At 32.0% G+C, this 25,137-nt stretch overlaps 1 protein-coding gene across 2 annotated transcripts in view; it reads right to left on the bottom strand.

Moving 5' to 3' along the window:
* Nucleotides 1-25,137, bottom strand: part of LOC147073714 (putative inorganic phosphate cotransporter) — a 95,495-nt gene that overhangs the window by 10,047 nt on the left and 60,311 nt on the right. Inside the window, exons 1-5 of one of the 2 annotated variants that reach the window (XM_085944197.1) lie at nt 7,710-8,109; nt 6,653-6,786; nt 5,032-5,211; nt 4,468-4,606; nt 2,161-2,381 (exon numbers count right to left, since the gene is read on the bottom strand). In XM_085944197.1, the coding sequence (XP_085800323.1) occupies nt 2,161-2,381; nt 4,468-4,606; nt 5,032-5,211; nt 6,653-6,786; nt 7,710-7,782 (747 nt within the window). In that variant the 5' untranslated portion in view covers nt 7,783-8,109. Of the gene's footprint in view, nt 1-2,160; nt 2,382-4,467; nt 4,607-5,031; nt 5,212-6,652; nt 6,787-7,709; nt 8,110-25,137 lie in introns of those variants that run through there. The other variant, XM_085944198.1, reaches the window with a different exon arrangement.

Genomic DNA, 25,137 nt, shown 5'->3' with positions numbered 1-25,137 from the left:
ATGTAAATAATAATTATTAATTACCATGTAACCATTTGAATTGGACACCTGTTATTTTAACTGATAATCTAACGGAAAATTGAGTCAGGGACAATGAATAATCGATAATATAAGGTCAAATCCCGATTAATATATTCAGAAGTATTTGAGATATTTTGATAACCACAAGGTAGTGATAATTAGTATGTTGATAATGAAAAAAAGCTACGTATCACTCATCGGAATGCAAGATGTTATCGGTATTTTTTTTGAATACCTACTCGTACCTATAAAAATCCTTCGTTTTGATGTAAAAGTAAATCTTCAAAAACACCAAAACTAATGAAGAGTCCATCGAAATCATAAAGTGGATCACCGTAGGCAATAGAAACTACATCTATCTTCCAGTGTCAAAGGTTGGAGGTAGACCTTTTCTATACCTCACGATATTACTATGGCAGTATCTGACAGGTTGCAGATTTTCAACGACACACGTTGAATGTAGAGCGAAGCTCTTACTACAATCGCTGTAATACCGATTTTTGTGTCTTGGTATTTCATAATTATTCAAACAGATGTCACTGTGTGTTAATTTAGTTGGATTATGAAAATCTGTCGACAGTGGCTAGTAATTTGAGTTTAAAGTTGGACAAGGTAACTTCCGAAATTTGTATGTGCGGCCTGTCGATCACAGCCTTGAAGAGCGAGACAACTTGCTGAAGGCATAGAACCGGTTAAGATCTGACATAGGTAAATCGTGCACACTAAACTTTGTCAGTCAAACGTATTTATTTTCATTGAATAAACTAACCCTACAATGTGTCGATAGTGTTTGTTTGTTTTTAAAATTCAATTAAACCCTGCCTAATCCAAGCCATAGTAGATAATAGTCAAAAAATATTCGTTTATCTATAAAATATCTAAACTTAATACATCATCTAATTAAAATTTATAATTTTCAAAATCGATACCATTATCCTGTAAATAGGTATAGAATTGATAGAATATATCCATCAGATTACATTCGTAATTAATTATAAATGCACATTGCAAACAGAGCGTCACGTTCCATTACGAACGAAAGAGATAGATTGAAAAGTATATGCGACAAAGATATTATATGAAAGTAAGCGGTGAAATTAAAATAGTATTGCTGATGTGATGTTGAATTGATTTCCAGGGAGAAAAAGAACTGCGAGAAGACCAACTACGTTGGGGAGGGATAGAATGGAGCTATTGCTTGTGGACGAATGGAAGATGTCAGTGGAAGACCGTGTATCATGGAGGCATAAGATTCAGGAGACAATGGTTTGATTTGGATCGTAGCGTCATTGAAAAAGAATTATTTATTTCATTTTATATAAAATTTCTATTATTTTATGAGCCCTTGCTTTGCACTTCGCAGAGACCGTATTTCGGTCTTAATATTGACACGACATCCAGATTTCAGTTAAAGAGACATTGTTTTAACTACACTTGCTGAACTAGAGTGATAACAGACTAGGTAGTAGTGGCGAAGGGTGGAGGTAGGCTGTTAAGATCCGCCATAAACAGTGCACATTAAACTTTTTCAGACATACATATTTGTTTTCATTGAAATAAGACTACAATTACAGATAGTGTTGGTTAGTTTTTAAAATTCAGCTAAACCCTGAGAAACCAAGCCATAATAGATAATAGTCAAAAAATCCATGTCTATCTATAAAATATCTAAAATTATGCAATTAAATCATACATAACTTTGAATATTTTATAAATAGAATAATATTCTTTATTTATTATAGTTTGGTTTAGTCAGGGCTTAATGAATTTAAAAAAATAACCAACAATATTTGTAATATGTATTTTTAATCCAACAAAAACAAATAACTATGAATGAAAAAGTGTGCATAATTTTGTCGTATTGCCCAAATTAGACCAAAACTATTATGGTTTCGTTTAGGCATGGCTTAATTGATTTTTAAAAACTAACTAACACCATCTGTAAATTGTAGTCTTAGTTCAATAAAAACAAATACATACGACTAAAAAAGTTTAGTGTGGACTATTTATAGCAAATCTTAACAGCCTACCTCCACCCTTCGCCACTGCTAGGTAGGTACAAAATATCATGATTGATAGTAAGTTAGCATGGACAAGTTACAGCTCAGTGACATTATCATTAGATATCAAAATACTAACCTTCTTTTCACCGAGTTGTCCCAGTGACGATTGGATATAATTCTTCTCTTCCTCTGAAATGATTCTGGAAGTAGCTGGCGAGTCGGAACCAAAGAAGAACCAAAGTACAACCCAGGCCACTGCGGCGAAACCCATCGCATAAAAGGTTGATGGCCAGCCCCATGGACCTCCACACAGTTCACCAGCCAACGGTAGCGAAACCACAGTTCCAAATTGAGCACCTAAAATTCATTAAGACGATACATCAGTGAACGGCAAATAATTTTCAACTATAGGCGCGACAAAATTTTGGACTCGCTGGCATTCGGAGAGTGAACGTCGAGGTGTGAATACGTCAATTTGTTTCGTGATGGCGACGGGGGTATTAATTCTTAAATTGTGTATGACTAAAAACGTTACCCATTTACTTGAAAAAGAAAACATGACAATGAATATAAATTATTATTGTTAGTAATAGAAGAATAAACAGAACATTAAATGAACGCATGTTGGATTTATATGACAAATTATATTTCGTTCGGCATGCGTCATTTGCACCCGCGACACGCAATCGCCTAGCAACGATCTTTTTAGACCATGCCTCAACTGAGGTATAGCCTTAATAAAAGATAAATTCCAATTGGAAGTTGTTGAGTAGAGATTCATATTGTCTGAGAGATTTGCATAGAACTCATACAACATAATATTAAGATCATAAGTAATAAGTGCATATTTTTTTAATTGAGACATCTAGTAATGGAATTACAAGACAAGCAATTATTGAAGAGCTGGGTAAAAGAGGAACATAACTGCTAAGCTAATGTTTTGAGAAAAATGTGTAAAAAATTTATGAAGCCGTTTTTTATTTACATACATACGAGTTTAAGTCATATCAGTATGTTTACATTTTGACCACTCATTTTTTTATCAAGATCGACTTAAGTTTAAGTTGGGAAGGTGTTTTTTTTTAATAATAGTTTTACGATACTGTTTACAAAAAATAGCAAACAAATTATTACTAGGCTGTAATAGGTGTTGGCAATGTCCATCTAAGTCGACGGAATCAGTCTTAGTCATTATTCAATCATGAGAATCAACTATGTTTTATTTTAATTATAGTGCCTGTACACATGCATGGAATTACTTGCACCAATAGTGTGTATTTTAAACTATTACGATAATAACACTGTTTACATTTTAAATTACTGACTGTTAGGCCAATCTCATTCTTCAAAAATAAGTGAGACACGGTGTTGTCATTTTATGGTTCTATTTGACAGATCGTGAAAATCGGTTAACTCAAAATGAGTGCGCGGTGTAGTTAGTTTTTTTATCGGCAGGTTCACCACTATCGTTCTACTGCGCAGGTGCAGATATCGCACAGTCCAATTGTCGTGCGAATGAATGCAATCTTGCCATTTGCATGATAATACGTTTTGTTATTGCCACGATAATACGTGCAGTCAGCAGTAAATCAATGCATGTGTAAACGGGCTATTAGGCATTAAAAAGAAATATTTATTTTTTATTCAATCACTTTATGTTGGTATTTATAGATATAAGAATATTTTTTTGTCTTAACACTTTAGATCCGTTCAACTTCTAGTCACCTAATAATAATATTAACTGTGTTTTATGGAGTTACGGTTATTTATTTTAAAAGGGTAGTATTTATAGTCATTAGATCGAAATGATTTTTGGGAACATGGTAAAGAAGGAACCCAGAATAATTTTATTCCGATCACAGTGTCACAGCAAAAATGTCCTAAATTAACTTAGATTCTTTATCTATCCAGTTCCTCAATTTGATTTTGAGTTAATATGTGAATACGTGTATTAATAAAGGCGCTAAGTACCAAAATAATAAAAACTGACATTTTTATAGAAAGATGTTCTACATACCAACGCCAATAACTTCAACTACAGTCTAAGTGCCTCAAGCAAGTCAAAAAAATACAGCAAAATAATTAAACCTGTCGACGTTGTAAGTCCGTTGGCGTGCTTTATTTATAATGGTATAAGTAGCACTGCAGTGGTTAACGGTATTCAATATAAAATAACTGACGATGGTGTGTTGACACTTGCGAGTTCTTAATACCTAAAATTATAGAAGCTGCCGTGATTGCTTCACACTGTAAAACTACATTTTTCAAAAGGTCTGCTTCATGAAATTTTACAGCAATGACTCGGTATTTTGTAACTACAGGCAATACTACTTTGTGGTACTTAGAGCCTTATTTAATACACGTATTCATGTTATAAATAAAATTATCATCTGAGTTTTTTAAATTGTTGTAAATGTTAATGCTATTGGTAGTTGTAAATTACCTGCATATACGTATGTACTAAGTCTTCCTCTCTCAGATGGTGGCGCCCATTTTCCCAAGAGGGCGTGTGTTGATGGATAAAAGAAGCCTTGGAAAAATCCCTGCAGAACTCTGCATGCCACTACAGCACCCCAGCCACCCTGAAAAATGTTAAACATTTAGACATCAATGAGTTTGAGCACTATTACATGGCGACTTATGAACTTTTAGTTACAATACTCGGAAGCCACGGAAAAAATAAATATTTAAGAAACCGCCATGTTAGGCAGCTATTGTGAAGTTTCATAATAATATGCATGTCATACGTTGGGTTACATGTAAAATTGTACGTAAAACATTTCACTGTGGCACAGTTTGCCGTGAGCTTTCTTATCGGAAAGAGATTACCATAAACATACTATACGGTCTCCAATTTTATTAGATTCAATATGAATATTCATTCAATTTTCTTTCACCCTTTAAAAGTATCTGTTACTACCTATGATTAAAGTAATCAATTCACATCACTCTAATGATTTAAAATTTGTTTGTATCTTTTGCAAATTCATTCACGTTATATTCTTACCGCAGTAGCTGCCATCGGCACGATCAAGCTCACTATAGCGTTTGCAGCCAATGACACGAGCAAAAGAATCTTGCCTCCAAATTTTTCAGAAAATATCCCAGCTGGTATTTGCGAAACCACATAACCCCAAAAAAAGGAACTTAATATGGTGTCTTTTGTTGATGTCGTCCAAGGAAACGTCTGAAAGAAAAAAAGGGCATTATTAATATTCTAGGTAGGTATATTTTTATATCTCTAACTTGTCAGATTTTGGTGTCTGTCAACTTCTCGACTCTGATAGAGTATTTCTTTACAGTGCTCCTTATGCCACATGATTTATTATTGTCAGTCACAATCTGTTGTTGGGAAATATTTCAATGTTTTCCTCATGGCATCTCAGGGAACTTTCTTTGCCTGATTCCTGTTCTGGATTGGGAGACCATTCTGGTAGTCTGACTACCGCCACTATGGATATCAATGAGAATCCTAGTAATACTCATCTTTCTCACACTGTTGATATGAAGATCAGTCAAGGAGAATAACTTAAGTACGAGTATCATTATAGTGAGCAAAAGGCAAATATTAAATTTAACGATTGCAAAAAACAAAACCGAAATGTCTATGTTCCTGTACTGGTGTTTTATGTACCATTTTTATTAGTTTTGGGGGGCGATTGAACTACCTAGCTATAAAGATATATGTCTCCATTAATAAATTGAGGGCTCTAGAAACAAAAATACTAATTGCTATTTTTGAAAAATGTTGGCAGGTCGATAAAAATTATCTTATTTTTTCTTCTATAGGAATAATTTACAAAAAATAATTGATAATATAGAAGACATTTTTAATGACTCGTCAACATTTTAATTGATAAAATACATTACAATTATGAAAAACGTTACCTAGAAATACGAGGATCCCATCATTCTATGATTTATAATTTTATGGACACGTTTATTATTAAAATTGAGTTAATTAAGTTTTTTCTAATGTATTGGAAAGATTTTTGAGTAATTCACAGTTTTAATATTTTTCATATTTATTTTAAAAATATCGATTTTTATAACATTTAAAAACTTGAAATTATTTTTATTTACATTAGATATAATTTTGGTATTGTAACCGGATCATAACATACAGCGCTCGAAATGGATAAGCTTACGGACCGGAGCGCTCGACAAGTTTCTGAAGATATTAACATAGTTATCAAATCGTGTATATTTTTATAAAAATAATTGTGTACAATTTTTTGTTATAACATGACATATCTAACTTTTACGGTAAAATTATTTTTTCCACGAGACAGAGCTATAACTTTAACGATTTTACGAACCGGAACAGCGATCCGGTGCTTTCCGGTCATTTCGAGTCCTCATACTCTAAAGTCCCTTCTGTAATAATAATTCTTATTAATATTTATTTTGTGTTTATGTTTCTGTTAAAAATTAAATACTGACATTTCTTGTGTTGCTAACCAGGAAAAATCTTTATTGTTGAAATTAAAACTTCACTTCGCGGTCTCTGTGTAATGGAAGGTAAGGCTAAGTACTAAGGTTACAGTATTTAGGTACGTACCTACTGTAAAAATGTTAAGTAAAAGTAAATACTCTTATTTTTCAGATGACTTATATTATAATCTTACCACAAATGTTCCATTTCCTTTGACATCCGTCATCGCGACGATTCCTACGCTCATACTGACCCGGATGCCATAAGCCACCACCAGCCCCAGGAAGATCAACAATATCTGGAGGTGCCTGACTCCGAATAGTTTGTCTGTAACAAGAAAAAAGTAAATAAATAATTATGTATTAAAACCATCCAATAGGAATGTCAGAAATTATAGATAAAGCATTTTAAAAATACATAATTTTGAAATACTCAGAAAACACACATATTTATTTAAAAAATCCTAGAAACAATAATTAATGCTAGACCAAGTGGTAATCGAATCTCACATCCCTGACTGTGTGAGTGCTCTTGTTACTTGAGCTATCTGTCAGCCTATGACTCATTCGAATTAAATATAATATTTATGGCTTGGAATAGAGTCTAATATATCTAAGAAATATTTATTTATGACTAAACTTATTTTATACAATATTAATTATGAAAACATTTTTTAAATTCGATACGGAAAATACCTACATACTTTAAATACCTACACACATTAAATGGAAAATGTTAACATATCTTCAAAAAAAAGCCATTATTAAAAAATTCCATTTTAATTTTCAATTGTGAATATATATTATTTCTATTCAGTCATCTTAATCCTGGATTTTAGTGTAATCAATCCCGGGATTTTGGGATTACGGAATTGATCAAATTTCCCGGATTCCAAATCCTAGTACTATGCCCCCCACATCTTAAAACGGGCCCCTAGGCCAGGATCTTTGGCCGGCCCCCCTACCTATCGGTATGGTTTTGTCAATATTGTAACGCTCTACAGAAGCGTTTTCCAAATGGTATTCCAGATAAAATTAAAATAAAAAAATTAGTAAAAAAGGGGGGCCATGAATATGACCATAATAGTGTAAGGCAAATAAAAAAATTCTCACAGATACACGTACAAATTTGTTCAAAACATAATCTTCATTTAAATTTGACTTCTACATAGGTATTGAAAAGTAGTAATTTTAAACATTAACATTACTACTTTTGAAATTAAATAAGTAGGTACAATAAAACTTAATAACCCGGTTTTTCTGGTGGTCCAATTCTCTCATAACCACGCGCGCGCAGAGATGGCGCCATTATCGCTCTCAGCATTTTTTTCTAATTTACCTAAATACCTTTTGTGTTTCTTTCTTTGTAGAGATAGCTATGTTGTTTTTTTTATTAGATATCCATATAATGAGATTATTGTCAAAATGATAATAATTTTATCAACATTAATATCAATCACTGTCGAGAACTATTGTTTATTGATTATTATTATCTTATAAACACGAAAAAACTTTTTTTGCATTGAACGTATGTTTGCAGCGATGCAACGCGTCAACTAACTGTCACACGATAAGGCGTTTTACATAAAAAAACAATACATGATATTTTATTCACAGATAACAGGAATCTCGAAGAATGTTTGTATACTGCAGTAGGTAGCAATTATAATTTATTCTATTTCGATACCAAGGTAGTTTATTATGCTAGCAACACTAATTGATTATAATTCGACCTATAATTTTTTTAAACGTAGAATATTACGCATTTGTAGGTATTAACCGCTCGGTAAAATGATGTCCCGAAAAAGTGTTAAGTAAATATAATTAACTACTTATAATTTTGGAGAAATACACATAATAAAACAAAAAGAATACATCTGTACAAATGGAGGAGTAACCTGACGGAAATATCAGTTTTAAACCAGTCACTCTCTCAAAAATCGGTAAGATTGCTGGAAGGCCACATGCCTCGATAACTGCGTTCTGGCGGCCATTTTATGCGCATACCGTCGTAAGATTTTAACCAATATCGACGTTTACGTTGTACTATTTTATTGTTGTTAAAATACCTACAGCATCTAACAATATTAGATTCTTAATAATATTAAATATATATATATTTTTTAAAAACCCCAGAAATTTACCTACCTACTACCTAGAAAAAGTCGTAGAAAAAAGGTGGACCAAGTGGGATTCGAATTCACATCATTCATTATCCGAGCGAGTACTATTATCGATTAGGCTATCAATAACATTTATATGATTCATCTGAATTAGAAAAAATCAAACCTATTTAAAATTATCTGTAATAACTACGCTATCAGGGGTGTTACAAATATCAATATGGAAAGACTAGAACTGGCTTTTTAATATAATTTGAGATACTGACAATATTAATATGATGTAGGTATCTAAATTTTAGATAATAATAATGTCTGTTCCAAGTTTTTCGTTTCAAAGATCGCGCCTGTTATGTCACTTTGTATCGCTCTACAAGTCTACACTACACATACTTAGTCTGCACATTGCACTTTTCATAAAGCCGACGGCGACATGGACATAAAATATTTTCCATAATTTTTTTTTGATGTGTTATGCATTATTACATCGCATGGTGCAGGAAAAGTTATACTACAAGGGACAAAAATACGAGCATATTGTGCAATACGCCACCTTATTGAGATTTTAGACCTAAATCAATTAATTAATGTATCCCGTAGAATGTAGATAACGCGACTGGATTCTGCACCGGAGAGTTACTGTAAGTCCAAAAAAGGACAGATTTAAGATTTTTCATGACGTCTGACATATTCAATTAAAATGGATTTAAATGATTTTATGCATGTCGCCATGTCGGATACCTATAATATGTTATGTATATTATACTCACAATGTAAATTAGCTTTGAAAGATATAATACTAATTTTAGTAACTGCGTACTAAATGTATTATCATCATACCTATCACATTTTAGTGTGGAGTTTGATAGTTTTGACCAAAAACGAGGCATAGTCGGAGCGGCGCTGATGCGTAGAAAACGACGCAGTAAGCGACCGTGATTTGAGTTATCTCATCTCCACCCATCGTGTATTTGTATACTGCATAGGTATATGCATCCTCGATTTGTGGACAGCCACCTTCCATGACGCTATAAACGTGTCAGAACGAAAAGATTTTAGTGCCACACTGATTTGTCCCTAAACAAAACTACACGAGACTGATGTAGCAATCATGCGACCAATAGGTATAAACCGTAACAATAATCATATTCATCCTGACTAATTACCTGACTTACTAAGGTTTAATTGTTACACTATACCTACCTAATTTGCGACAACATAGGACATGAAACACATTAGCTCTGAGGTACAGATTTTTTTTGTTGCTTATAATGTAAATGTGTAAATAGAGATTTTATGTGCCCAAACGCAATTGTACATTAGTACAATGGTGAGTATTGATAAGGTTTGGAATGGGTCCTTGGCCTTTGGCGTACCTAGGAGGCTAAGCAGAGTGAGTTTTGTTAATCAAGATGGTGTTGCGGAGAACGATGTTTATTGAAGAATCATTATTACTATTACACCGTGAATACGGGAAAACGACACGTAAAAGAGTTAAAATCCGAATCATCCCGGCGGGTCTAAATGACAATGTGTTTATGGAACGTACCTATTGCATGACTCCATAACAGATTAATAAAGATATAGATTACAAAGCCACTGTAAGTAAGTATAGACCAAGATTTTGTAGTCTAATTTTGTTGATGACTTCATGACACACACTTAATGACACTTAATGTCAGGCCATAAAATGGCTTGAATGTCATTAAATATGACCAATATTGAATGTGCGTTTCGGTTACGTGAAAACTTTTAATGAATAAAGAAGTAACTATTGAATATACCATATTCTCCACGCTTCAAAATTAAACCAACTAGAAACCCAGAACGTAACGTACTTCCCATTATATATGTGCCAGGGAACACTTTTATTTACTATTTTAGTCGATTACGGTGTACAATCACCGCTTTCTCGGAATTGGGCAGCCAAGATCTAATAAGGTAATTTTTATTACAATTCCTAAAGCTAATTGTAGGTACCTACATACAAAAATATTTTTTTAATAATATATTAAAGATGTTACAGCTAACTAGGTATGTACGTTTGGCTGTTACGTGCCTGTCCTGGATTGTTGTCAGTACATAATATTATCTGTGATTATTATGAAGAAATCAACATAAAACTTTAATTAGCACATCAATAAACTAGTTGAAAATGTAAATTCAGAAAAAAATCTAATTAAATGTAAATAATTCCGCATCATACATGTCCACCATTGTTATTTTGGCATGCTGAAATGTCATTCATTCAGTTTACCTATCTACTTTACTGTCAATATTCAAATTTAAAGGAGTTGTGTTAGTTTTTATGGCAAACAACACAAAAGCGCGCCTGTGTTGATACATCATTATAGATTTGTCTAAATAAATCCGGTAAAATAGCGACAAAAAAAACATGTTGCATTCAAAATTGTAATGTCGTGCATATTATGAATAATTGGTTTGCGAATTATTCGGGGTTTAATAATAAAATTAGCGTTAAATTATAATACAACCGCAAATAATATTATGATCCAATATCATTTTTCGTGACATATTTTCTCCGAGAACGATGGTTATTCCTACGCTACGCCATTCTACAATAATATTGTACCCTTGTAAAAAAATATTATATGTAATTAGGTATAAAACCAGAGCGTTGGAGCAGGAGCACGGAGCAGTGGAGTAATGGGGTTTTACCCGGGGCGCCGAAAATTCGTAGTGCTCCACTCTTAGGCTCCACTGCTCCAGATGTCTTTTTATTATTAAATTTTCGTCCTAAAATCCAATGAAAATATTATATATTTTGACACTTTGCAACACTGGAATTATTTGAAATACGGCAACACTGCCGAGTGATAATAAATAATCTCCCTTTTTTGACAGAAGAGTCAGATAATGAAAGACGATTTGCTGTCATTATTTTGTTAATTAGAATCAGAACTATTTATTTTTTTAACATTTGTATGTATATAATAAATCTACATAATATTAACACCTTTTCCCCGGAGCGGATGGGTTGGTTTACCCATTGTTTGCGGCATATTTTCAGACATTTTTTTTTAGAGACAATCGGATCCAGATTCAATCAATACCTTGTTTTTTCGAGTGCCCAATTGAACCTTCAAGGCCCTTTAAAATTACATTCGAGAGCTTTTCCGAAAGTATTCGTTTCAGGGTTGCAATTCATGGTTTTCTTTCCGAATTTCAAAATTAAGTATTCTGGTGTACTTAAAACATTTTTTTGTGCATACCTGCAATAGCACGTGGACGAAAATCATAGTAGGTACCTACGTGCCGTTGCTGTGATTTGATTCTAAAGAAAATGGCTTCTGCTATTCCACTTCTTCGAAAGATAAACATATTATCTATTGCACTCATAAAAAGTTATTTCGCAGTTATTTGCGTTAGGTACCTACCAATATAATTTATAATTTATAGGTAACGACGATTAAATCTCTATCTGGCCATAAAACTCATATACCTACGTCTAACTATTATGGAGGCAATAAAGTATTACGTTTTTGCTACAATACATTCTGTTTTATTGTTAAATTTCATATTTCACGCCAGATATTATTATGTACGGGCCATTAAAGCATATTTTACAACTAATGTCATTTTATTAAACATAAAAATGCAAACATAAAGTAAATAAATAAATTATATTCGCATGAATAATATAATAATAATATATTTCCTTACATTGATATTAGCGACCGTTGAAGGCTAGAGGGTTAGGCTAGAACAGAGACACCTAGTGGAAAAATACGAAGCTGAATTTTTATAAATATGTATCTGAAAACATTCAAAAGCTTTTTTTTTATTTTAAGTTAAAGATAAACTTTAATATATTCAAGTATGCCGCCTATCGAACACCTACTTTTGACATAGATAAGTATGCAAGATGAATATATACAGTTATGAGTGAACACTAAACAACAAGCATTATAATTTCCAATATGATAATTAGAGCTGAAAGATTAATCTGGGAATACTGTACTGATGTTCAAACAAATTCTAAAAAGTGAAAGTACCTAGTATATTATTTTATTTGGTAACGAAAATGGAACTTACATTATTTACACACTCCAGTGATTCATAATATAAGAAGGCTTCTTCTAAAATAGACTTAATCTCATTAAGAGTATTCAACATTGATCTACTTAATTTTACAAAACTGCCTAACAATCTATGTGAAGGGGTCTTTACGTTGACAGTATGAAGCCGCATTTTTTCAATGCAACAATAGGTGACCAGTGGGTCTATTCTATTCACAAGGAGGCTGTCAGCGGCATCGACGGTAGTTTATCATATTGATGTATTGAGGTATTGTAATTTGTTACAATAAGTTAGCCATCTAAATTGTCAAAACCAAAACTGTCTATCTCGCTCTTAAAGTTAACACAGCCGAGAAAGGGGGTGTTAAAACCTAGTACTTTTTGACAGTTTATTTAGACGGTTAACTTATTGTAACAATTCACCGCCTCAATACAATAATATGATAAACAACCGTCGATAGCCGTCTTGTGTATATAGCAATAGAACAACAGGTCGGACGGTCAGACAGCTAGTTGCGAGCTTTTGTTATTTAGTGTAATTTTAATTTTTACTTATATAATATGCTCGTGTCTCCCTTGGATACTCTTTAAGCCGTGTAAATTCAGTAAAAGCACACTTTAATGGATAATGACCTCAGTCTTGCGTAACTAACTGCATCTGAGACATTCATAAAAAATACTGATGCTTCACACCAAACGTCCCGCAATAGCCGGATTAAGACCGGGTGTGATGCGAGGCGGTGTGGTTTGGTAAGGTCATTAATTAATTAACGTAATTTTGTTTTTTTACTCTTGTAAGTAGGTACTACTTAAGGACCTATTTACTTTGTGCTTATATAGATTAAAATGTAAACACAATAAATTATAAAAATATATTATTCAACGATTGAATATAATACGTGTGCTAAAGTTTATCAATAAATTAATAGGTAATTAATAATAATTGAATTGTTACACTTACTTACTCCATATCGAGAGAATACGTATAATAATAAGTAATTAGTACCTACCTAAATAAAAAAATATTGTTAAAATATTAATAAATCGCGTACTCATTTTTTTGCTTAGTAAAAAATTGCAACACACGTTAATTATTATTCAATACATCACTTCTTGTAAACAAATTAGTTTTTTTTTTTTTACAGTAAAGCAATATTATGAAGGTACATATATGTACCTAGTTGTTTTAGTAGTAACACAAATAGTTGTTTTATATTATAGTAATCACATAATAAATGAACCTTAAAATAAAATTTAAAATAACATAGACTAACTACCAACTAGGTACACTAACTTCCTATGCTTCCCAATCTTTTCGCACACTATTCGCATCACAAAACTTTCGTGGCACACTGAAAAATACTTACCATTTTTACATATGTTGCATTTTTCACATGAAAAAAAAAACAATTAGTTACATTATAGATATGTTATTAAGTTCTTTGTAATATTAAGTTAAGATATTAGAGTACATAACCATTATTTTATTCTATTAAAATGTAGCCTAAACATCTGAATATTAACAATTTTTTTTTTGAGCAGTGCTGATTTCATTTGACGCAAATAACGCAATCGATTCATCGAAAATTTAAAAAGCGGCATTGAAACTGTTCAAACCAGTTATACAACAAATATTATATCAAAATCTTAAATGGTATTTTTAAGTGATCGATCAGTGCGTCGGGAATTCATGTCCCTAAACGCGCCATGGCCGAGCGGCTAACGCGTCGGTTTACAATGTCGTGGGTCCTAGGTTCGAATTCTGGGTCTTCAAATACACATTGTTTTTCAATGTGTGTTTTGAGTACATCCAGTTCAGTTAGCGCATACAATTTTCGGTTCTGGTCGGTTATGTGGAATACAGCGGCAAACACATTTTGAAAATACCCTGTACCTATACTGGATTATTTGTTAGTTTGGGTTAGTTTAGGTTAGGTTAGGCTTGGTTAGGTTAATTTAACAGATAATCCAGTATATCGGCTCTTTTCAAAATGTGTTTGCCGCTGTATTCCACATAACCGACATGTACCAGATTTCTTAGGATCTTTAGATGGTAAAGAAACGCTCCATTTCCTCTGACTACACTTATTTTTGTATATATACTGCGAAACATGAATGCTTTTATATCATTATGTATTTTTCTTGCATACAAAAATGGCATTTAAGTCAAACTGTAAATGTTTCAATGATTTTTTTATATAACAAGTAGGTACAGTAGGAGGCTAAGTAAAAAAAAAACTATAAAAAAACGTTACAAATAGACAAGCATTGTCCATAACAATTATTCTAGTTATGATTGATGATCAATGATTATTATCAGTTGTTTATTTTAGAAGTAAAAAAAGAATATTATGTACTTTAAATTGAGTATTTTTTTATATTTCACGATTTCAAAAATTATTAAAATTATGATGGAGAATAAATTCCTTCACTGAGGAACTTGTGTTTGTTAATAGAACGTAGAATAGTTAAGTAGTTAATTTTTTTAGGTTTGGGTCGATGATTTAAGTGCTAGGTACCGGTAAGTCCTGGTCAATAAACTTTAAGCCCCATCAATCGTCATTAAATTTGCTTCTCGCAGATGAACGCAAATGAAAAATGATTTAAAAATGTCGATTTCATTGCTCTAACTCTAACTGAAACGGATTACTCGACGTTTTAAAAGGCGCATGAAACTTTACTATTCGCAGCAATTTGTATTATTTTTGCTTGTTGTTGAGGATTCATTAGTACGTTAATTGGCAGTCCACAGCACTATAATATTATAGCAGTAGCGAAGGGTGGAGGTAGGCTTTTAAGATCCGCCATAAATAGTGCACATTAAACTTTATTAGTCATACATATTTGTTTTTATTGAACTAAGACTACAATTTATTTACAGAAGGTGTTGATTAGTTTTTTTTAAATAAATTAAACCCTGTCAGCGATTGCGGAAATACTATAATTTCGCCCCACTTCTCAATATAATATGACCACGGAGGAGTAGCGATTCTGGTGCATAAAACACTGGCGTCTAAATAAGAAAGAAAGAAAGACGGAAGAGCTAGGCAAAATAAGTATAAAGCTATGTAACAGAATAGGAGCGAGGATCTGATCGACGGATCCCCTTCTAGAAGAGAAGAGGCGATATGACAGCGAGTCGCAGTCAAAGCCTCGGTAAAATCACAAAACAAAAAAAAAATATGACCACATTACGTATATCATGTATTTATAGTATACTCTACAGCGATTAAAGTAATTAATATGTCCCCATAAAAGAAACAAAGAATTTAAATTTAATCTAAACGATTTGAATTTGTAAGAAAATATATATTTTATAAATAGTGTTTGTGTTTCTATGTGTTTCTAAGTAGTGATACTTTTTGATTGTAGCATGTCAACATAATATATTATAACAAGTAGGTATATTGAATTTAAATTTATTTTTACCAGTAATTGTTATTTTATGTGGAAAATATTTTTACTTTGTAGATATATTTATGTAAAAACATCGCCCCTATTCATTTAAGTATCCAAACCTTATGGTTTTATATCAGCATATATCCAATTTTGTTATTTATCAATCAGTAGAAGCTATTATAAATCATTGTATCGACCAACTGAATGTATTTCGACTAATCGCTAGAAGCACGTATCAATGGGAAAAGTAATTTTAATGTGACATGGGTTTTTTTTTTTAAATTTATGAGATTTAAATAAAATAAGCATGTTGTTTTAATAAAAAAATGAACATTAAATTCACACTTATTATTTACATTCAAATTTATAAGTCAATTTTTAATACATACACTTCTTACATAACTGCTATAGAGAAGCACATAAAAACACTTTGTTTTAAAATAATGGCGTTTGAAAATTTTTCACAAATTCTCATTTCATTGATTTTTTAAGTAAATCTGCTTATTTTTTATTTAGTTCAATAATGAACTTAGCAATGCACAATGCAATTTTACGGTTTAACCAATAATCAAAGCAGGCATTCCCGTTCATAATTATTGAATTAATGATTTATCCTAGAAAGGGCTTTTCGATTTTATGACCCGTTGAAGAATTTTTTTGATAAATTTATTAAATCATAAAGCTAAGATCTTTCTACATAAAATGGCAATATTAACTCAAAACGTTGTGATTTTAAGTTGTTTCCCTATAGAATCAAGGTGTCGATAATTATTACAAACACTATTTTCTCTGAACAATTTTCAGATAGCTGCGTTATTTGTTACAATAAAATAATGGTCATCACTAGGGAATCCAGTCCCGGGCTATTTTCGATACCTATGAATCCCGGGATTGATAAACATAATCCCGGGATTTCGGGATTGATTTTTTTATCAATTTTTATGGAAAATATAACAGAAAAAATACTTTTCATACAAAATAACTACATTAGAAATAAACTGAGTTTGAATGAAGTTTAATGTGTAGGTTGCCCATTCATTTTATTTTTGGTAAAAAAACAATGCTTCGCACTTTTAAAAAAGTAATTCCACCATGATATCATACGTTTTACGGCAGTTTCATATTTGGCTGACTAATTAGATTTATGAAGCGGAAAGGCCATAAGTACGCCATGATTATTTGCTTTACTATTTTAAATCTCGCCGATCTATTCATTATGTCTTTACTATCAGAAATAGCAATCTCATATTAAATTCACATTATTATTTATATTACAATATTATATACTCCATTAAATTTGTGTATTTCCAAGATTTAACGTATAAAATATTAACAATAAATGTCTTAAATAGTATAAATTATACTAGATTTATTTTTGACCGATTTTATCAATGTTATTTGTAAATATAAAATTTTTATATTAACAATGGAAAAAAAATCCCAATCCCGGGATTGTCAAATTTTAATCCCGAAATCCCGGGATCAGAATTTTGGCTCGGGATTGGATTCCCTAGTCATCACTCATCAGTCATCATGCTCAATGGACTGATGATACTGTCAGCACACAATACTAATTAGCGATAATTCAGCTGCAAAAATAATTACAGGTGAAATTGTTGAACCATCGGATGATATAGTAATTATTATTCTTTGACATGTGCTCGCTTGTTCAAATGAACCGGTATGAAACTGATTTCTATTCAATAGTTAAACCGTACAATGCGACAATAATAACGAAATAATTATCTATCATTATGGATTTATGTAAGTATGTACTACTGTCGATATAATTAATTATGCATTAATCTCCGATTATAATATTATAGTTTAAAAAAAATACTGAGCAGGTATGTGTCAGAAGACGGGATACGTTTTGTTGTGCTCTTTATTATAATAATCCAGACGAGGGAACACAGACATAATGGTAAAGGGGTTGCCTTCTGCGTGAGGTTGTAATAAGGTTGAAATATCGACTGTGGAGAAATATGGGATAACCTGAAAAACGTGTTAAAGAATGTGTTATTTTCAATAATTAATATGTCAGTATCAAAATATGCATTAGAGTTTAATTTTATTCATATAATTCAGAATAATTCTCAAGATTCGAGAATGTAAGTGCCAAAAGTTGAAAGTCTTGAAATCATGTTTTGGAGTAATTGCAATTTGAAGTTTGACGTGCCCTCTAAAATCAGGCATGATCTATATATCGGATGACCTTTTTTTATAGCATACATATTTATATATATACACATAATCCGTTTTTAACTTTAAATATCTACATAAATTATCGACTTGCCAACTTCAGCTGGCAACAATCCACGATATATTGAACATACATAATTTGAAAACATCTCATACATAGAAATTTTTTTTTTTTTTTTAATTGTAACGCAATTTGACAAACATTTCATGTAAGAACTACTAGTTAAAATCGTCGTAATTAAGTAGGATACCCGTAGTTTAATTTGAAATGTACACTGGCGCGAATCCAGCGGTTACGGGTTCAAGTCATGTCGGATGTCGTATTTTTTTCTAGAAAAGATTTTATCTAGTGGGCATATGCATGTGATGTTTTAAAATCATGTACCTATATGCATTTGAGTAATAAAGTAATAAATTTAATCCTGCTTTAAAACCTTGGCGATTGGCTATCTTATTTCTATATTATTACTCTATTCGGTGGTCACAACCATAGTAAATAGCATTATTAGTACTTATAATATTTGAAATGTAATTTGTATTTTTATTCGAATAAAAATACGTAACGATAACATACTTAGTAACTGTCTAGCACCCTTAATTTAAGGGTTCAAGAGAGTAGAAGGATACGGATATACCTTAGATATAATATTGAGGGTGGAAAGTCAACAAATTTATGTGACAATAATTTATTGATGGTTTCGCATACCTACCTATAACTGGAGTAATTTTCACGAACGCCCTACTAAAATATATAACTTCGTCATCATAACTCTTGCTAACGGGAGTTTGCAGTGACATCCCGTGGGGGTTGGCAGATTGAGCGTCGCTTGGGGGCGGCAGTTACCCAAAGGGCGGTAAATCGAGGAGAATCACTAGGTATATATAGAAAGAGCTACCTAAACTTAGTAATAACGGAAATATCTTTCCATTAAAAAAATCAGCTCACTGGTTGGAAACAAAATGTATTAATTAGGCGCTAACAGGTATTTTTTATCGGGTTGGCGATGTCTAGTTTACTTCCATTGTACTTGGATATCACGTTCTTGGTGAACAGCAATGACACGTGCATAGCTAATTTAAAAATTATCCAAATATATTTGCCAGTCACTCGCGAGTTTTGGAAATTATCAAGTGTATTTTTAAATATACCTATCTGAAACCGTAGACTCGCAATATTGTCTATTGAAGCAGAGATGGCATTTAAATTAGATTTAGTGGTAAGTATAATATATATTATAATATATATATTGTTACTAATGTATCCATACTTCTTAGGTATTGGAGTCATGAAAGGATGATATAAAGTACTGTAGAAAAAATGTGGCGGCATTTTCAACGTCATTGGGAGTTTTGGATACTAAAAATTGAATTATAAACAATTTAATCTCATATATTATTTTTGTCGGTCTGCACCACCGTACAGAATAATGTCTGTCCATACCCTCAGAACATTTTATTATATTGTATATTGTAAGTATATCTGCTATATAAACTGTCAGTGGATGAAACATATGGACTCATTCGTTGATGTGTATTTAATATGAACGATTTCGATTTTATTTCATTCTGAAGCAGTGTTGCCAACCGTACTATAATTATAGTATAATACTATAATTTTGATTTCGCGAAAAATGTAAAATACTATAATTTTACGCCAAATATGCCAAAATACTTTAATTTTAAAGGATTCAATGCAAAAAATGTTCCTGTACTAAATTTTTTACAGAAATACTATAATTTTTAAGCCTTTGTACTATAATCAGCACAGAAAAAGATGGCAACACTGTGCAGAAGTAACAATCATTATTTTACCGAATTCCATTCATTACAATAACTAGCACCATTATCGGAATTTGCAATTTCGCGCCGCAGTCTGACTATAGAGCGCCTTGTATGTACACACACGTATTAAATTTATTAGAAATTAATTAAACAATCGCAATTAGCTAACTAAACAAACAGACACGTGACAGTTACACGCGCGAGCTGCCGTTCTCGTTCAAGTTCATGTCCGTTGTATATTTCGTAAACAATGGTCAATAGAAATCAGTGGCCATTCAAAATGATCACACCGCATCCGTTTTCAATAATAATTGAAACCGATCACGGCAGCCTGCCATAGTGGCCATGATTTTGCCACTTTGTTGCGCCTAATGGCCGATTAAGTGTACCGAAATGACGGCTATAATCTGACGATTGATTTTGCTTTCCGGCGCGGATTTGAGATCAGATTAGTATAATCTGGTGATTAAACATTCAATAATCCCCTATCGATTAAAACAGACATTAATGACAGATATGTAGGTACTTATAAGCTTAGGCATAATAACGACATACATTTTATTGGCATTAAAGACGTTTAATTATTTATTAATATGATTTTCATACTTATGTAGTCATGCTTAAATGGGTGTAGACTGTAGAGGGTCTACGGTGTGACGTAGAGGTTTATGAAGTTATAATATACTATGCATACTTATTAATATATACAAATTCAAAAATGCATTAGTGACCAGAAGAGGCTGGCGATCGGCGCAGTCATGGTAGGGGTGCAGTTTCTATTTTTCATAAATTAGCAAATAAATGAGGGACTCATAACTCAGAATCTCCATCAATGTGTGTTTTTGGCAAACCAAAAAAAAAACTGTTTGATTATAGTTTTATTAGATGGAGGATTGCAAAAGAAATTGCCTGTAGTAAATACAGATATTATTTTTCGTCAAACATTCAAGATATCTTCAATGTTTCTTCAAGAATCTTAGTTTTGATGTGAGTCTATGGAGATTATTAGTTTAGAAAATACGCCATAAGGATATTATGAGTTATATTTTATTAATTATAATATAATATAAATATAATTATATTAATTAAGTAAAACTTGAATAAAACTGGGAACAGATGCTTACACTTTGATTGATAAACAATAATACTGTCGACCATGACAGTTCAATGCTGCCTTCTCATTGGCTGGAATGGAGATCATAGGGCATTGGAGAATATAAGTTTTGAAAATAAACACAGATTTCACACTCATTTTGTATGGGAGATTGTCAGCTTAGAAAAATAATTTATACTTTGAATGGTAGGTACGAGCACGGAGAACTGCTGCATTCATAACTCATTTTTGGTATATGCTGGAGATTATGAGTGTAGATACCAACCCCCTCAAATGTTGTACATAATTTTTTTTTTTTTAAATATTACTTAGGTAAAAGTGGGCGAAAATAATAAAAGTATCACTGCTCACATAATAATGATGCTTATAAAGTTGAAGGAGGAGACTACTGCGTGCTCGTAACGATTTTTTTATATTTGAAATTATTGAAATTTTTTTTATTCCGTAGGTATAGTTTAAGTAAAGTAAGTTTTAAGGAAAATATTATGAAAGTTACGTTTTTGTATTTAGTGAAATCGATATCAAGAGAAAGGTAGAAACTAATAATGGTACTAATAATGGTACTTACATCCCCTTTCCGAGAAACCATGTATCGGGATCCCTGAGTGACCGAGTCTTTGACGGACTCGGTCACTCACAGACTGACTCACTGACCGGTTGGGAGTTCTTAATATTTTTCAAAAAACGTGTATACTTATATGAAAAACAAGCTATATGTGGGTGGATTGGCATAATACCGAGGCAGTCGCATCGCACTGCAGTCAGTAATGCGCGACTGCTCGTTGTTCGTATCTGACGCCTTTTCAATACTGTTATAGATCCTAAATTGTTGACCAAACATAACCAGAGTTTTCAGATCATGGAGAATTGTAAGAGTAGAAAGCGAAAATACCTAGTGAAAGGAAAATATAATCCTGCAATTACCAAATTGGTATTTAAAAAATCGCCTGGTTAAAAATTATGCTTCATTCATTGTTTAGCAATTAAATTTGTCTAGTTTTTATAAAATTTCAGTGTTTTTCACATACAAGCAGATATTTGGAGAGCTAAAATTGGGGATCCTTGAATTTTAAACACTTTTTTAAATAAGTAAGTATATAAAAATGGTAAACGAAGACAGCTGAACATAATATGTATATATATATAAGTATAGTATAGGTAGACGTTTTGTGATGCGTAAAGGATGCATTTTTCGCAAGTGTCCCGGGCGCTAAAACACCTCGCTATGCCCCCTGTTAATGACAATTAAATTATTAACTATATTTTTTTCCGACCATATCGATCCTAATAAGACCATATTAACTTCTGGGTGTGATTATAAGAAGGTACGTTTCGCGAATGTGGAAAAATTGCCACGCAAACGAAACGCGTATTCGATCTATTTTTTCGATATGTAGCCTTATCGACAACTGGACTGACAGAGACTGGCTTTGAAGCGTTTTCTCTATGGCGAATGGTGTCTGCCTCTTGTATATATCTTATAGAGAAATAATAATATGTTTATTTTTTTTCTGTTACTAGATAGGTAAGAATAGATTATATTATAACATTTGATATATCAATTATAAATAAAAAAATGTTGTCACACTTGTTTTGTAGTTCAAACATAGTAACTATGTAGTACTAGTATTATCCGTTCATTTCTAAATAAATATTAATACGTTGTTTTTTTCTTTTGTTTTATTTATGTAAACTATCAATATTATTACTTATTATTGCTTTATACACCATTGAGAACACACAAAAAAAGTTTAAAATTTTTAAAACATGTGTAGAATTATTTATTTAAAAAAAACTAAATCGACGATTTTTTGTCAAAAAACGCTTGGGAGTTTTCACATATTATGCTAGGCTAAATCAGCTGGGAGTAAAAAGGTTAATATGTTCCGTGAATATGTTACAAAATCATAGGGCATCTGTGTTTCGTTTGATTCTAATATTTGAACAACATGTTAATCAGTTAATCCATCCCATATGCAATATATTTTAAGGGTCCTTGTCCTTCAAACAACAAAGTTTAAAAATTACTGCTGTGAATCAATTTAGTGCAAGCTATTGAATTAATTATTTTTATTGCATTTTGACTATATCGAGGAGCGATTAATTTCATTGTTGCCCTTTGTTTTTTTATTGCAGTTTTACCAAAGACGGACCAGGAAGACCTTCGTTGACAGTTAATAATGCACAACGATGGCACACTGTCACGTCCAACCTGACCTCTCTTCAATGAGATCCTTCTCTGAGAAAACCTTTAGTTTAGACTACCTGCCTTAAATTAAAATTACACTGCCCGCCGTCTTACTTATTAGGGCAGAACACACTGCAGAAGATGAATTCGTAATTTGTCACGGAGTTTTTTTTTTTAATTCAAGATATTGTCGACCTTATTCTAGATTTTGTTACAAGGATTTAACGTTTATTGTTTCCTATCAATGATACCTGTATTGGCCTGAAAACAATAATAATAATCAATGGATTTAAATATAGATAGAATACAAAGACTTTGCAAAAAAAAATATTGACCTTGTATTTACAAGACTATTTTTAGTGTCATTATCCGTGAATCTGTTTTTATAAGCTGGAATATTAAAAGATTAAATTGTTTCAAATCGATTTAACTGTGACTTATACTAAAATATATCACACTTTATTAGGTTACGGTACATTACATTACATTAATTTACCATTTTATGAGAGTTTCTGGACCGAGAACGGGGTCCGTCAGGGACAGTGGCGAACACTCCATACTAGCATATTATTTAAAGCGTACTTTCTTAAGAAAAATAATTTTTAATTGCATATTAACGTATTTAATAAATAATAACTTGATTATTTTATATTCTACAAAAATAATTTAATTTCCCAACGACATCAGACAATGTATTTATATAGAAGCCTAATAAGGCAAGAAACCTGATATTATAAACCGCAGAAAATCGTATACTTCGGAAATACTTTCCGCAATTAACATTGACACTAGAAACACTATTCTAACGCCATTACAATAAAGGTGATATTGTTATAAATTCCCGATGCGTGATATCGCATAATGGAAATTGCGTGACGTCTACCTATACATGTGCGAATGTCATTATGCGCGAATTTACTTGCTATCTACTGTACTGAGTGCGTTGTCCAATAATAATGTCATTGACTCAAACTCATAATGCAGGGAAAGGTAAAGGACAGCAGAAGCGTAGGTGAAAAGGGTTTTTTAAGCTACGTAAACTAGTCGTTCAATGTATTTGTCAATGGATCTACTGTAAAGTTGGCCGCTAACCTTCGAATATTAGATAGCACCAAAAGAAGAACAATTTTGTGGGAAAATATAGTATGATCAGTTCATTTTGAGGTAGCATTAAGATTATTAAACAATTATTCATAGAAATTTTATTCTAATGGATTTAAGTTTTGTACTATTCTATTTGAGTCATTTTTGCGACCCAGGTTTCGCCTTTCGGCATCTTCAGGCACTATGTGCACTCACCAAAAGGTAAATACATACTGACAGTGTGTCTCTGTGTGTCTCTCATTATGTATTTACCATTTGGTGAGTGCACATAGAGCCTACATGCCTACAGGCGAAATCCGGGTCCCAAAAATGACTCAAATGGATAAATATCTTCGGTCGATAGTATTAAAATTATTCATTGTGTTAACGTATTAAAAAATAATGATTTTTCTAGAAAGTAAAAATGTGTGTAACTAGATTTTTTTAAATTTATATCGAATCAAGTTTTAATGCGGTCACAAAAACTTTAATGCGTTCTTTGCTCGTTAATTATGCGAAATTTTGAAGGTACCTATGCGACTCGTAACTTTATTTTGTTGCAAAAAGTAGATCTCAATAAACAGGTTGACCACCCATCACCTGTTAACATAAAAAAGATGACAACATTGTATGTGGTACATATTTTTTTTATATACTTAATTACATGTAACATGATAATCATATAAGAATGTAAATAATAATTGTAAGTCATCGTCATCGCATATTTAAGTTAATTTGCATACTTATTATG

The sequence above is a fragment of the Rhyacophila brunnea genome, unplaced genomic scaffold (genome assembly GCF_057557595.1).
Source record: "Rhyacophila brunnea isolate RB1 unplaced genomic scaffold, BYU_Rbru_1.0 scaffold_17, whole genome shotgun sequence".
Classification (NCBI taxonomy): Eukaryota; Metazoa; Arthropoda; class Insecta; order Trichoptera; family Rhyacophilidae; genus Rhyacophila; species Rhyacophila brunnea.
The sequence above is the reverse complement of the archived record's forward strand: the minus strand, read 5'-3'. Positions and strand labels throughout refer to the sequence as shown.